Source organism: Hemibagrus wyckioides, linkage group LG01 (assembly GCF_019097595.1).
Source record: "Hemibagrus wyckioides isolate EC202008001 linkage group LG01, SWU_Hwy_1.0, whole genome shotgun sequence".
NCBI lineage: Eukaryota > Metazoa > Chordata > Actinopteri > Siluriformes > Bagridae > Hemibagrus > Hemibagrus wyckioides.
In genome coordinates this window covers 11,460,899-11,477,797 of record NC_080710.1, presented here as the reverse complement: position 1 = coordinate 11,477,797, position 16,899 = coordinate 11,460,899, and the positions used below count along the sequence as shown (strand labels likewise).

The 16,899-nt window shown below is 38.2% G+C and overlaps 1 protein-coding gene across 2 annotated transcripts in view; it reads left to right on the top strand.

The window, feature by feature from the left end:
- Nucleotides 1-16,899, top strand: part of LOC131355189 (glutamate receptor ionotropic, NMDA 2D) — a 67,928-nt gene that overhangs the window by 40,720 nt on the left and 10,309 nt on the right. For both annotated transcript variants that reach the window (XM_058393595.1, XM_058393507.1), the window contains exons 9-12: nucleotides 7,550-7,703; nucleotides 8,067-8,192; nucleotides 8,696-8,925; nucleotides 14,646-14,806. In XM_058393595.1, the coding sequence (XP_058249578.1) occupies nucleotides 7,550-7,703; nucleotides 8,067-8,192; nucleotides 8,696-8,925; nucleotides 14,646-14,806 (671 nt within the window). The remainder of the gene's footprint in view (nucleotides 1-7,549; nucleotides 7,704-8,066; nucleotides 8,193-8,695; nucleotides 8,926-14,645; nucleotides 14,807-16,899) is intronic.

The following is a 16,899-nucleotide window of genomic DNA, read 5'->3' as shown; positions in this document are numbered from 1 at the left end:
TCTTCTCACACCTTTGTTTTTGTATCCAATTTGACTGCTGTTTATCTTTTCCTTCTCTTCCCTAATTTCCCTCTGGCACTTAATAACAGTCACACCACTGATTCATCATTCTTTCTGGGTCTGTTTAGTCTTATTTGTATTTGAGCAAGACACCAGCTCTTCTTTGCTTACAAAGGTTAAAGGTTATTCTCACTACCCAGCACATATGTGTGTGTGTGTGTGTGTACATGCTTCAATGACCTGGAAAGCTCTTCCCCTGGGCCTGAAGACTGATCTTTTCCTTTTTGTATATGCGTATCTGCAAGCATGTCAAGTCTTCATACATGTCCATCTTTGCACATAATCTGAGAGTGTACTGTACACTAAGGTGAAGTATCACATAAACCAAACTAGAATTTTACATAAAAAGCATAAAACAAAAACAGGATATTCTTTGGGATAAACCACATGTTTTGTGTTATGTCTTTACTGGGGGAAGATTAGAAGGAAAAAAGAAAGTAACGAGTGCGATCATACAGGCTGATTAACTTGGCCATTATAATGACATTTGGTTGGTTTGGAGCCTCATACTTTATATTCGTCTATGCCACAATATCATGACTGTAGTTTTGTTTAAATAAATGGCAGGGGAAGAACTGATCTATATGCTCCTGCTGTTAATTTATAGCTCTATGATGCAGGGGTTTTTATCACAGAGATGATATGCTTCTTAAAGATGTTAGCCTAAAAAAACTAATAGAGTGTGTGGAAAGCGAGCTATAATAAGATTTTAACTTGGGGAATATGTCCTCAGCATATAGAAGAAGATATAAAGTGCTGGATGCGATAAGGGAATATGTTGTTGTTTAAACTGGGCTTTTTTTTTTTGGAAAATGTATTGTTTACACGCAAGATCTATTTCGAACAGTATTTTTCTGAAAATACCCAGAGACGAAAGATCAAAACATGTTATGTCATGTTTCCAGGCACATAACTGAGCATACTGTTACTTACTGCTAACCAATCAGTGTTTCCCTGAAGGCAGGTTGACACACCGCACATTAGATATGCACAACACACTGTTATCTTCTTGGTGGACAGCACATGAGTTTGTCTCTTTGTCTCTGTGCACCATGCTTACCCCCCCCCAAAAAAACATCTTTGCATCACAGATATAAAAATGTATTTTAATTCTGAAGTATAAACCAGCCCTGAGACCACAGACATAATCACACTCAGGGCTTAAAAAGTGCCACATAATTGCCATAATTTATCTTACAAAAATGCCACCCTCGTTTTTCCATGGTTTTCATATTTTAAAATAAATCTGAAATCCAAAACTGACCTTTATTATTTTGTTAGTGCATGTCCTTTGGCATATTGTATAATTCTCTAGTATTAATCACAAAGATTTTGTCAAACTTTCATTAACTCCTTAAAATCCAGGCTTATTATCTAGATATTTACTATAAAACATATAATTAAGGATCGACCATGAATTTTTTAGTAACTACTGTGAATCTAATAAGAATGGTGTGTAGGAATAATAATAATAATAATAATAATAATAATAATAATAATAATAATAATAATAATAATAATAATAGGAAAATCTGTTAACCAATGATGTCATTACATTTTACACCACCTCATCCCCTGTTATGGAAGGTGCATTATGATTTCCATATCATTTTCACTTCAACATCATTTTGTTATTAGCAGTATTATCAGAATTAGTATTTTTATTCAGTGTTTGTGATTTACATCATGATTAAGTTGCATGATGGTGCAGCAGGCTGCATTTCATGCATTTCCGGATACTGATGATAAATGGTTCTCGTGCAAAATGAACCTGTCATGCTTGAGTTACACACGTTCGTTGGTAATGTCCTTGAGTGAACAGTGTCTGAGTTTAAGAAAGATATAATGAACGCTTTTGGCTGATTTGGGTTTTTCTTTGTGAAGTCCATTTCACCAATTTGGCACTGCATTTTTATAGCTATTACTGCTCACATCCTGCCAGTTTTCACAGTCATGCAAGTACATTTGTAATGCTTTCTGCTAGTAATTCCACTTACTACATAATGCATACATACTCCCAACTAATGCATCCTCAATCTTCCTGTCACATAGTTTATTGCTTTTTTTGTTGTTGTAATGAATAAAGTAATTACAAAGCATTCTGACCTTCTTTTGCATAACTAGCTCATATTGTGGAGCACGGTAACTAAAACTTATTATAATATGCACACAGTAGCAGGGGTAAAAAATAACAAAGTACACATACTCCTATAACAGTTCCTTAGTTCATGATTCACTTTTTAAAGTAAGATTCAATCACCACAAAATATATTTCTTTTAATACTTTTTAATTTTTTTTTTAACAAAATAACAATCTGATAAAATCTGTCAGTGCTACAGTGCTGCCAAAAATGCATGGACTCCACAAGACCTCTGAAGGTGTGCTGTAGTATCTATGACTTTATCAGCAGATTTGTCCAGCACAGCTGCTCAATCGGATTGGGATCTGGGGAATTTGGAGGCCACATCAACACCTTGAACTCTTGGTTATGTTCCATTCAATACAATCAGAACATTCTTTTGCAATGTGGCAGGGTGCAGCATCCAGTTGAAAGAGGACACTGCTACTACTGTTGCCATGATGGGGTGTACTTGGTCTGCAACAGTGTTTAGGTGGTACATGTCAATATAACTTCCACATGAATGCCAGGACCCAAGGTTTTCCCACAGAAGAGTAACAGTAACAGCAGCAAGAGTCATCCCCAGTTCAGGATCTTCTGATCTCCCTAGACAACTTTCTGATCTCCCCTTTAGCCGACTTGCAGCCTTTGTTGTAGCTATGGATAATCAACTGTCCTTTTCCTCACACATTGCTAATGTGATATACTCTTTTAGGTATCACCTTTACAACATCTCTCCTTTACAAGGACTCGGCCATTTTTTTTTTGGTGCTTATTCAGTTTTTTGTCCTTTTGAGTCTGAACTACTGCAACTTGCTGCTAGCAGGTTTATTTCAGACCTTTGCAAATGATCCAAAATGCAGCTGCACGACATGGTTTCAACTTTCCAAAGTTCTCCCACACCACCCCATTATTGCACTTCCTCCTCTGGCTTCCTGTAGCTGCATGCATCAGATTTAAAACATTGATGTTTGCCCACAAAGCCAAAAATGGACCAGCACCCACTTACCTTAAAGCACTTTATCACACCCACTGCACCACACTCCTTCAGATCCCCCAGCACTGCTCGACTGGTCCCACCATCTTTCAGGGTGCTAGGTAGGTAGGCATGAAGACACTTCTCTGTTCTGGCATCTAGGTGTGTGGAAGGAACTTCCCATCACTGTCAGAATAGCTGTCACTGGCTGTCTTCAAATGACTGGTGAAGCTACTGTTTCTTGAAATACTTAAACTAGTACTTATTTTTTCAGTTCATATATTAAACATTGTGTGTTACATTACCTCCCAACAAAGTTTTAGACTCATGGTATCCTTAGTCTGTGACCTAGTTACCAATAACAGTGTATTCAGTGATAGAGACTTCAAAGCACTTTTGTATGTCGCTCTGTATAAAGGCGTCTGCCAAGTGCCATAAATGTAAATGTAAGAGTAAGCAGACTCTTTTGGTAAAAAACAAATGACTGTTTTTACAAAGTCTATAAGTAAAACTAACCTGAAAAGTTCCTTAACTGAGGAATGCATTTTGAAAATTATGTTAACAAATTATACAAACAAATTATACTAAATAGAACATAACTGGTTAGCAGAAGTATATAAAGCATAAGATGGCTTCTAGCTACATATTTAGCTATATAGTAATATTATTATAGTGGTGTAAAATAGTATTGTTGCCCCTTACACATTATTCTGAGCTGTAACATGTGGATATCTCTACAGGTTTTGGCTCACATTCAGAGTCTGTATGTATATTTTATATGTCCCATCCAGAAATGTTGCTGGAACTACCATTGTAGGTAGGCTATAAAGAGCAGAGATTGGTCAAAAAGAATATGCTGAGAATTGTGATAGACAAGACAGAGGGTTTCTCACATTCCTGGAAGGCTTTTTCATGCATTTTCCATGCATCAGAGCCATGTTTTGAAATATGCAGAAAATGCAGCAGTTGTTTGTAGACACTCAAGGGTCAGCATCTAATGAGTACTGCCATATGTTTTAGATTAAGACTAGAACAAACCCCTACTGAGCAGTGAATGCTCAGAAAATAGGTATCTGAGCACACAAATGCACAAAGACACCAGGTTTGTTTGTTGGCAGATATATTAAAGTAAATTTAAAAATACTCAGTTGTATATATATGAATAAGATTTATTTTAGTGGGTTGCAGTCACTCATTCTATCTCTCTTGGTTGTGAACATGAGAAATTTATATCCTCCTTCTCAGTACCCTCATCAATGCTAGTCTGCCATATAGAATTATTTCACCCCATCTGCTGGCCAGCCCCTTCAGTGTGGGCCAAACTAGGGTGTTTCTCAATAGACCACTTAATGAATGTAGATATCCTCTATAAAGTGCCACACTTTTGTTCAGCTGTAATGTGTTTTAGAGAACAGATATTATTGGGTATTCCTCACCTTAAGAGTACTGCCCCATCAGGTTCCTGATGATCTGTAGGACCCCAGACCAGTTTTGTCCCCTTGCAATGATGGGCTGCTGTGCTACATGGTTAAAAAAAAACATTTCACACAATCTCTGAGATGGAGCTCAACGGACATAACCATTTCAGCACAGATATTGTGGACCACAGAAAAGCACATGGCTATGGGGTGGAGTGCAGGAATGAAGCACGGCTGGTGCTTTCTGATCACTGCAGCTGCTCACCCTCTCTGAGTCAGCTCACAAGGATAAAAGGATGGTGCATGCAGAGAGTGGTGTGTAGTTACTGCTGTCACACTAATGCTGCTGCTTTCCTGTGTTTCTCATGCAGAATCATAAAACCAGAATGGTTTCCATCCTGTTTCCTGCTGAGATGCGAGCCATGTGCTCCAATTCTAGTACCTAATTTTCCCACACTGTGCAGCCACTTCCAGGGATGACCTCAACCACTGCCTCTGACCAAAGGCTGTCACCCTCCTACTTTTCTTCCTATTGCCCTCTTCTTGCACTTTAAAAATATAAGGGAGGGATTCTTAAACTGTGCTCTGCCTCCACATGTCTCTGTTCTGCCTGCTGCTGTTACTGCTGATGCTACACCCTCAACTACCAGAACATTTCTTCAGGAATTCTTGAATTGTTCATCCTCCTGTTCTCTAAGGAAACTATCCTCCTGTTACTCTACCTGGTGAAACAAGGGAAAAAGGATTTTTATTGGGGTTCTAACCTTCAGCCCTAGTGACAGTACTGTTATTCTCTCCGACCACCACCAGTAGTCATTAACTGGTCTTTTGGGTATGGGAGTTCCTGCCCATGTTCTGCATGTGCCTCTGTCCTGAGAGGAGTGATTTGGTTGAATCCAGGCAGGAAAGTCTTTTCAAACAGGCAAGGGCACAAGAGCTAATGGGTCTATCCAGGTTAGTAGGCCAAGTTTTATTCAGCAGCAGCAACAGTTGTGACCAGTCTGACCCTTGCAAAGATCCACCCTTTAATTTGTCATAGCTATTGGTGTTCTCTGCAGTGAGAAAGAAGCAGGCTAAATGGGCTTCCCCTGTTAGGAAGGAGCAACATCATCATTTGTCCTTATTTTTGGTAAGGTGATGCCGTTTGTTTTGCCGTGTTGGGTAGAGTCTTTGTTGCAGCCACACATTTCCTAGAAGATACCAGGTCCTCCATTGACCTCCCACAGGCTTCTTACCAGCACCTGGATTACTCCTTATTGTTGGAGAATGCTATGGAGGAGGATGTCCATTCCTGTGGAGAATGCCCCAAAAAGCAGAGAAAACATAGAGGATAGGAGGGGTAAGAAAAAATGGAAGAAAAAAGAACTCAACGTCTGGGACTTTAGCAGTAAAGGTGAATGTTAGGGTCCACTAAGGCAGCAGCAGAGATCCTTTTTGGTTTGCCTGGTGGTGCCTCAGTCATGTTAAAATTTGTGCATTCATCAATAAATTTAAGAAGAGAAAGAGACCAAGAAGTGCCCTCCCCTGTTTGAGAATGGGAATGGAAGGACATTTTCGCTTATCTGAGCATCCTCATCAGTGAAAGCTTTTGATGTATAATTATCTGGCCCTGCACTCTGTCCAGCCCTGTCACTGTGGTCCAAATCAGGCATGCTGGATCTGAATTTCCACTTGTGTTTCAGAACCCTGGATAGCACCTTTTAATGCTTGTGCAGCATGACTGTGTTGCCAAGAATATGGCCACAGCTCTAATTATGCTCATACAGAGATTGGATCATACAATATAGTGACCCAGAAAGCCCATACTCCTGTGGTACCTCCCAAAAACAAATATCTAGGCAAACAACACTAAGTCTTCTCCAAATCCATAAAACTCAGGTTGACTGGATTAGGTTACACACATGACCATTACAATACTGTGTAAGAGTAAATTGTCAGATTGTCAAACAGGTAATGAAAGGATTCTTTCATTACCTATTCTGGGAGCCTGAGGTGTGGGTTTCCAAGATATTTGGAACATGCACATTAAAGAAGTGTGTTGGCCATCTGACACAAATCTTGTCCAGTGCCTTTAACAGAGTCATAGCCATAGTATTTGCAGAGATCCACTCTAAAACGCCACTGAGTCTGTCTTTAAAGGGAGGGCAATCCCAAAGGGTTAAGGGGTTCCTCAAAATTCTCCTTCTTTCATTTAACAATATCCCCAGTAGAAGTCAGCACTTCTCCATGCTTGCTTAACAGAACTTGTGTATGGTCTTGTCTCATCCACCTGAGGCATTGATCTGTTTGTCAGTATATCTCTGGGGCTAACTAGAAGTCTTTTCCATGTTGTCTCCATTCTCAAGCTTGTTTCAGGAACTGCTTTTGCCACATCCCTACTGGCTCTCCTTTACCTTTCAATTGAATCAGGAGAGCCCTCTGTGAGCATTACTTTGAAGGCATCCTTCTTCAACTTGAAAGCTTTCCCCACTGCTGGTGTTTGCCAGTGTGCCCTATGGTTACGACCAAGAAAGACACTAGGCTCTTTCAACTGCCTTAAATAAAAAGCACAGTCTTAACGACTCATGTGTACATGCTGTGTTACGGAACTTAGTCCAGCATAATTAATTGCTCACTTATTTCAGGTTGAACTTATTAGAAAAAGACTGCTATATCCAGCCTTACTCATTTACCTTAAATTAAGCCTTGGCAACACCACTTGCAGTCAGATATAGGTCTGTGTGTGTTCTGAGATAGAAAATAATGCAGGAGCATAGCTGAGCTGGGATTCCTTGTGAATGAGAGGTTGGTTGTGTAAATTCACACATGAATAATGTATTTTCTTCTCACAATTTTCTTGACTGTCATAGGTGTGTGGGTAGTGCTAAGTAATATTAAAAAATAGTTCTGCAGCTGAACAAATAGAGTGGCAGCTGCCACCCTATGGGTCCACTCAGTTAGTCTGTAGGTGTACAGTTATTCCTCCTGTGCTCTAGGTGGTGGATAAACGTGCGGACATGGCTATCGGCTCCCTCACCATCAATGAGGAGAGGTCAGAGGTCATCGACTTTTCAGTGCCCTTTGTGGAGACAGGAATCAGTGTCATGGTCTCCCGTAGTAATGGCACAGTCTCACCCTCTGCCTTCCTTGGTGAGTACATGTCTCATGATGAAAAACAGTTTTATCACTCCAAGCTTAAACCATTTTTAACACTGTGATGAATGAGTGTACGGATGGCGCATATTGTACAAATCAATCAGACTTAATGTTCCCTATCCTAACAAACTATTTATTTTACTTTAGAGAAATGCAGTAGATAAACATTCCCTTACCAAATGCTACAATTTGTTTTGTTATTAATGGATCTAGGTCTGCTTTTACATTATAAGATGCTCTTTATAACCTAATGATCAATACAAATACAATTGTAAAGATGGAATACAATGTTGTTCGGATCTGTGTCTTTCTCTGTTTCTGTGTCTCTGTCTTGCTTATCTTTCTCTTTCCTCTCAGAGCCATACAGCCCTGCAGTTTGGGTGATGATGTTTGTTATGTGCCTGACCGTGGTAGCAGTGACTGTCTTTATCTTTGAATTCTTTAGTCCGGTTGGATATAACCGCAGTCTGCAGAACGGCAAGAGTGAGTCAAATCCCTGGCTTGCTGGCAGCCATGTTGTTTTCTAGCTCACTGTGCCAGCTCTTAGACATCTCTATTGCTTTTTAATAATGGCCATATTTTACATGACTAGCATGCTGACTATAGAGATTAATGAATACATGTGTTCTGTGCAGCAGGGAATACCGAGAAAGACTAATAAGTAAACTCACCTAGCCTTAGCTCTTTTTTTGATCTGTGTTTGATTGCTCTGCAGTAGCCGCTGCTGACTTTTCACTCTTCCTCAACCCTCATGTATAATAGAGGAGTTACAGAAGCTCTGTATACATCATACTGCTCCTCTACTCACTTACTTATTTTCCTTTTGGCAATGTGCAGCTCTTGTTTTATCATCCATTCTAGTATCCTGCATCCAGTTTATTGCAGTTAAATTAAGTATAGAGTAGAAAAAAAGAAGAAAGGCAGAGAATTCCAAAGACATTTTAAATCTAAGACTTTCTCTCTTATACACTCTTTTTGACTCCTAGAAGCAGGAGGTTCTAAGTTCACCATAGGAAAGTCCATCTGGCTGCTGTGGGCTTTAGTCTTCAATAATTCTGTGCCTGTGGAGAACCCCAAAGGAACCACCAGTAAGATCATGGTGCTCGTCTGGGCTTTCTTTGCTGTAATCTTTCTAGCCAGCTATACAGCCAACCTGGCGGCCTTCATGATCCAAGAAGAATACATTGACACTGTGTCTGGCCTCAGTGACAAGAAGGTACGTTTGAGTACATGTGTGTGTATGTGTGTAAGTAAAAGAAAAAGACTTTCAAGGGAGAGTATGTGTGTGTGTGCGTGCTTGAGTTCATGCTGTTTTCATTATTCAGGGCAGCGCATGGATGTGGAGTGTAGAATCGATTTGGTTCATGCCTATAGAGAGTTTAGCAGAAAGAGAAAGAGTGCACTCAGTCAGGATAGAAGATTGATAATACCTTTGGGATTGTGTGGATCAAGCCACCTATTGGCACTCAGATAAAAAGGATGCATTTCATCTTCAGCAAAGCAAGATATAGTTAAGCTATTAAATAAGCTATAGTTTAAGCTATTAAAGTGGTTTTTACTGCTGCTGCTTGATGACATCAATTAGCAAATTGTGCCAAAGTGAAGTGAAAGGGTTCAAGGTTAAGGTATTCCTGATGTCCATCTTATTTGACCAAAGTGTTAGGTCATAGGGTCATGACAGTTGGCTTAATACTATAAGTCTTACAACATAGATGGTTAACAGTGCTGTTTGTGTTTACTTGGGTGTAATACTGTTTGGGCTCTGAACAGTACATACTGTAAGTACACAAGACATTTGTTTGATGGTAAGACATGCAACTATAACAATATTTTAATTGGTGGTGTAGTGACAGAATGATCCTGGACCCATCTCAATAGTGAACTATTTTTTTCTGACCAGTTGCTTTTTTTGTAGCAGGATCCCATTCATTTCAGAAAGTACAAAAAAAGGAAATCTAAAGGCACCCTAAAGCATGTCTGAACCAATCTGTAACTAACAGCGCTATTGGAAGTCAAATCTGTATTTGTGATTGGCACACTAAGACCACTTTACCTCTACTCCAAGAAATACAAAAACAAAATTGCATTTATTGGGTTTCCACTGTAAGCCCTATTTATTTTCCTAAGAATGGCCACTTCAAAAGCTGTTATTTAAGAATGTTTTGCTTTTCGTCCAAGAGCAGCTTTGTTCTAGGAAAATCATGTTATATTTATTTATCATCTTTCCATTTCAATTTCAAGTTTTTCCTTCGCTTCTCTTTTGTCTTCTTTTTGACCAGTTTGAAATTTTTTTTTGTTAAAATTGGAACAATTTCATGACCATTTCATGGAAAAGTTTAGAAATTTCATGGTCCATATCCTGCGTAAACAAAACATTGCCTCTTAATCACAGAAGTTGCAAACAGACACAGATTTGAGTGCATTGAATGACATTCAGAGAAATATTATTGTATCTCATGAAACATCATATGACATCAAAACGAGCGGTAATCTGATCACAACTGATAAATCTAGTCCCTTAATTGCATCATTACCCATACAGCATACTCAACTGTACCTTTATATACATCAAATTTGCATGAAGCACACTCTAATTCTCGCAAACACTTCCATAATGAGCCAATACAAGGAAATTATTCAGCAGGCAGCTATCCAAAATAAGAGACAGAAAAGGAACGAAGGAATTAAACCCAAGAGAGGAAAAATTATTTCAGTGATGCTAAATGTACTTTTTTTGGGATCTCAAAGGGAAAAGTGCACACAAAATAAAAAACTTAAAATAATGTCAGCTGGAAAGGGTGGTCTTAGAGGTTTATTTTTTGCAGTACTTTTTAATAAAATCAGTATATAGACAATTATCAAATTAGCAGTGCTTGCCCAAAGCTGTTTAAGGACAAAATGTGGTATTGAATTTAACTCTATTCCAACTTCACATGAAAATGCGTTTTTTGTCTATTTTACAACTGTAATTCAATCCAAAACAAAACTCAAAAAGAAATCAGTCAAACACAGGCTATATCAAAGTGAACAGATTTACTTTGTGTGTTTTTATTATTGTTATGAAACCTAGGTGTAGTAACCTCTAACTGTGTAAATTATATATAAAACATACCATGACATCCATCTGCCTATTACTCAACTGAAACATTACACATCAACACATTCTAAGAATGTGTGAAGCTCAGAGTTATCGCCTAGACAGTATTGTCCAATATGCTGCTTGTTGAATAAAGGTCTGACGTTTCACTGGTCAAATAAGGGTAAATTACTATACAATATATTTTGTTAGGAACACTATATTAATACTGGGTAGGGCCTCTTTTTATTCTCAAAACAACCTTTTCTTCTTGGTATGGATTTGACAAGATGTTGGAAACATTCTTTTGAGATTTTGGAGCATGATGTGCTCCACGGCATCTAGCTGTTGCTGTGCATTAACATGCTGGAAGTAGCCATTAGAAGATGGTTAATTATGGAAGGGATGCACATGATCAACAACAATACTCAAATAGACTATATATCAACAGCCCAAAGTGTGCCAAGAAAACATTCCCCACACCATTACACCACCTCCACCAGCATTAACTGCTGTCTCAAGGCAGGCCATGGATTCATGCAGTTGATGCCAAATTCTGACTCCACTATCAGTGTGCCTCAGCAGAAATCCAGATTCATGAGACCAGGCTACATTTTTTTCCAGTGTGCATGTATCCACTGCAGCCTCACCTTTCTGTTCTTGGCTGACAACTCTTGAAGTGAAGCTCATGCACCTCAAGGTTCTACATGTTGTGCTCACCACAGTTTGTATAAAATGGTTATATTACAGTAGTTCCTGTAGCCTTTCTGCCATCTCGACTGGTCTGACCTCACTCATCAACAAGGTGTTTCTGTCGGCAGAACCGCTGCTCACTCAATGATTTTTCCTTATTACACCATTCTGAATAAACTCTAGAGACTGTTGTGTGTGAAAATCCCAGGAGATCAGCAATTTATGAAAAACTCAAACCAGCCCATATTTATTCCCCATTTCGAGAGTTGATATGAACATTCCCCAAAGCTGCTGGCCTGTACCTGCATGATTTTATTCATCACACTACTGCCACATGATTGACTGATTAGAGTTTATTCTATCCCTCTTAAATCTATCAAATTTTTTCCAAGTATAAAATTTTAAAATGTAAGACAGTATCCTGCATCAAACATCATTCTGAAATTGCACACAGCTTGTTCATAGTAATAACGTCTTTTATTAAACACTATACTATACATTTCGTTCACATTGCTGATGATCTACAGCAGGTTAAACAAAATGTCTTTTTAATCAATGCAATTAAATTAAACTTATGCCCTTACGTTCGCCAGATGATTAAACAGAGCTGATCTGGTCATGTCATGCTTATTGTTAAGGTTCAACAATAATAACAATTTTTAATTTAATAATTCTGTATAAATAGAAACGGAAATGTTGACAGTCCTGTTTCTTCAGGGATAATTTCAGAACAGAGGGAGCTTATCGTCTGGTCTTTCTCGATAAAGACAAGCGTCTTTCATATGTCAATTTCCCTCTCATTTTGTGTTAACAACCTGAGAAACTGCTCTAAATAGTCTTTTATTGTCAACATTTATTGAAGCTGTAACTGTGGCACTTGCTACATTGCTAGTTTAATCAATGCTTTTAAACCAGTTGCGTGTGTAAACCTGCATCTCTGCAGTCACATGCACTTACATACCCATTGTGGACATGTATAAAAGTATTGTGAAAATATATAAAAGTATAGCTATCTTCCTTCATTTGTATTAAAAGAAAAAAGAACAATCTTAACTGTTAAATAAATTCTTGTTACACTTGTTACACTAACCGCATATTACACAAAATACATATCACAGTATTTTTTCCCTTTTCTTAAAAATAAATAAATAAATAAATAGTAAGGGTTTTTTTCACTGAATTCTACTGATGTAACTTTTGTTTGATGCTTGTATTTTCCAAAACACTGCTTTAGACTATTGGGATATTTTGGGTGAAAAAAATTGTAAATTTGTTACTGAAAGATATTTGGTGTTTGCAGATATGGAAAAAACCAATGTTTTTAAAAACAACACACAAAAAAAAACAACAACTTGCTTTTGCACTCTTTAATCTCACCTTCCATCAGAAGACTCCCTAAGCATGCTAGTGTGTCTCTTTCCATTAGTCACCCTAACCAGAGAGTGACTCCTATAGTTTATAGTAAACTCTTATAATTTTCAGAATTGAGTCAACAGCTCAAAGGCCTGTGTATGAGCACACCTTCACAATCCTCCTTATCTTTTTCTCTTTAACATTCCGTTTGTTTTGTTTTTTATAACCTCTAGTGTGAGAAATTGCAAACTATTTTCTGTCTTGTACGTTTCCTACATAGACATAATGTGAATCACAGAGTGTGGGTCTTATCCTTTTTACCCTCTGCAGTGTGAGGAATTGTGTTATTTTCTGTTTTCTATTTTCAAACACTATACCCCTCACAGTGGTACACAGAGGAGGAAGGACAAATAGATAAATATTTCTGCATAAGGGTATTTCTGGGTTCCTTCCAAAAAGGAAAAAAAACCCAGCTGTATGAGCAAATATGAGTGATTTTTGGAGCTAATTCTGCAGGACATAGACTCAGATAATGATTTAGGGGAGGAAGTGTCTCAACAAGAGAGCCATTTAATTCAATTCTCATCATGAATGGATTTTAAGATGAGCACTCTGAGCCCCAGCCAGTCACAGCAGCCTTTCAGTTCGAAGCAAGGGGGTTACAACCAAGAATTGCCATTATGAATGCTTCTTGACCACTGTGGGGTGCCAACAATTTCAGATATCAAAATAATTATGATCCTGGACCACATGCTATACCACCATGTCTCCAGATATTTTTGGCTTGATGTACACAATTATTCTAGAAACCACCAGCCATGAGGAGAATATTATTGTTAGAGAGAAGTACAAAGATGATAAATGGAAAAATAAATTTTTGTACACTTCTTTTATATCTGAAGTCACCTCCAGAAATTATTACCACATTTAATCGGTAAAAGGATTCTGGAAAAATCTCACAGTGAGAATATGACAGAAATCTAACCTATAACTGCAGCAAATATGTATTAAGAAAAAAAACTTCCTCAAAGTAAAAAACAATTTTGGTAGAATGTTTTAGTCCTTCATGTATTACATAATATATGAAGGTCCCAAGATGACACCCCTATCACAGGTCCTCTACCATACTCAACAATATGGATTATGTTCTTCATTCTAAAAACTATTTTCTTCTGAGATGCTTTTCTGCTCACTACACTTGTAAACGATGTTTATTTGAGACTTCCTGTCAGCTCAGACAAATCTGATAATTCCTCTGATCTTCCTTATCAACAAGCTGTTTCAGACTGCAGACCCTCCACTCACATTATGTTTTTTGTTTTTCGCGCCATTCTGTGGAAACTCTGTGGAAACTGTTGTGTGTGAAGATCAGCAGTTACTCAAACAAGCCTATTTAGTACCCACATCCATAGCAGAATCAAGTCAAAGAGATCATATTTTTTTTCATTATGATGTTTGATGTGAATAATATTGTCTCAAGGAAGTGTTTCCTTGTCACCATCACCTCTGGCTAAATGTACCCATGTATTGAATTTATTAAATGTATCAAGTAAATGTCAATTGAATTGAATTAAATCGAAAGATTTGATGTGACCTGGTGAATGGTGTGTCCATTTCAAATAAGTAGATGGTAGGTTTATGTGATTGGTTGGCACACTTATATAACTTTGTAGTTCACTTTTGTGTGCAGTTCTGTTGATGCGTCCAGTCATCTCTAGTGTATCTTTTATCTAATACATAACTTAATTACTGCTTGTCAGTTTAATCAGTTTTGGTGCTCCCTCATGTCCTATTTTCCTCTGTTCCTCCCTCAGTTTCAGCACCCTACTGAACAATACCCGCCCCTGAAGTTTGGAACGGTCCCGAATGGCAGCACAGAGAAGAACATTCGCAGTAATTACCCCGACATGCACCACTACATGATCAAATACAACCAGAAAGGAGTGGAAGAGGCCATCACCAACCTGAAGACAGGGTTTGTGCTGCATGTGTCTTGCTGACTCGTGTCATATTTTTTTTTGTTTCATTTCATCTCTTCTTTTTCTACGCCTCAGCCAACCATCCGAGTCCATTTCACCTCTCGACCTGGAGTCCTCTGCAGTTAAGGATATCCATTTTTTGATGTGCTTGCACTTTTTCATACTTATTGGCATTTTCTCTATCTCTCTTTCCACATATATATATATATGATCTATACATTTTTTTCTGTTTGCCTCCTGAGTGTGCTCTCTCTCTCTCTCTCTCTCTCTCACTCTCTCATTCAACCATAATAAAAAAAACTCTCTACTCACTCTCTGTATTGTTTCGAATTAATGACTGATACTCTGTAAATGGCCACCAGTGGGCAACTGATCATGTGACTTTTCACTTTCATCTCCTCAGTTTGTAACAAAAGAATTTTAAGTCATTGTTAAAATGGCAGGGAAGCTAATTTTGTTAGCCAGTTACAAGTGAGACTGCTTTGATACACTCCAGCACAAAGAGTAACATCTTTACAAGCACTCATTGTTCGCATTCTGAAATGACTAATGGGAGTTTCTTAATTTATATTTGGAGTAGCACCAAGAAACAAATATAAGAATGGCAGTGTTACGTCTACATGTTCAGAACCAATAAAAATGTTAATATTTCAAGTCATCATTTATTACATTTGAAATTGTAGTCGGGTAGGAACATAGTTTGGAGTTGCTTTCTCCAAAAACAAAGAAAAAAAGATCCAGATTTGCACCTAAATGCACCTTATTCAGAGTTTTCCTGTAAATATATATTGCTTTACAGCTTCTCTTGATGATATTATCTATTTAGATATGATTGCTGCTATTTCATTATCTTTGTTCCTGGCATTAAATAAGAAGGTACAAATTTATACGATAAGCTATATCTAATGATATACTTTTGGTTGTAATTAGTTTGTTTTCCACCGACCAGGCATAACATTATGACCCCCTGCCTAATATTGTTTTGGTCCTACTTTTGCTGCCAAAACAGCCCTGACCCGTCATGCACTGTGTATTCTGTATACTGTGTATTCTGACACCTTTCTATCAGAACCAGCATTAACTTCTTCAGCAATTTGAGCAACAGTGGCTCGTCTATTGGATCTGATCACACGGGCCAGCCTTCACTCCCCACGTGCATCAATGAGCCTTGGCCGTCCATGACCCTGTCACCGGTTCACCACTGTTCCTTCCTTGGACCACTTTTAAAAGATACTGACCACTGCAGACCGGGAACACCCCACAAGAGCTGCAGTTTTGGAGATGCTCTGATCCAGTCGTCTATCCATCACAATTTGGCCCTTGTCAAACTCGCTCAAATCCTTACACTTGTCCATTTTTCCTGCTTCTAACACATCAACTTTGAGGAGAAAATGTTCACTTGCTGCCTAATATATCCCACCCACTAACAGGTGCCATGATGAGGAGATAATTAGTGTTATTCACTTCACTTCTCACTGCTCATAATGTTATGCCTGATCAGTGTACATCACAAGGCTGTTGCTTATGACATCTAAATGTAATGTTATTTCCACTAAGTAATTTGATTATGTAAATGTAGCCATCACTTTTTTTGGTAGAAGTAAAAACGGTACAGTACAACAACAAAAGTTAAGTATTTAAAATAAAGCAAGAGCAGAGAGTATACAAACTTTAGAAGATCAGTGCAGTGGTTGCATCCACCGTGCCCTTTCTGTGATTAAGTTACATTGGTATTACATTGGTACATAGCTATTGGCGTTGCCATGCCAGTTATTAATACACTGCCCTCTTGATTGCTTTTAGTTGCACTGAGCTGCTGTGTCAATAGCTTTATTCCTTTATTTAATGTTGCCTAGGAATGCTTGTTGTTGTAGATACTTGTTGAAGTGGTTTGCAAACAATACCGCCAGCCGTTCTGAAATTCCACCCATGATTTAATTTAGCTGTTATCGAGGGTGCATTCAGTGTGTGTGTGTGTGTGTGTGTGTATTTCTGTGTGCCAGGCAGGCCTAATTCTAGAAACTAAAACCTCTACTGATCAATACATGTACTCTCATTCAGACAAGGCTACACTGGTTAAATAGTGATA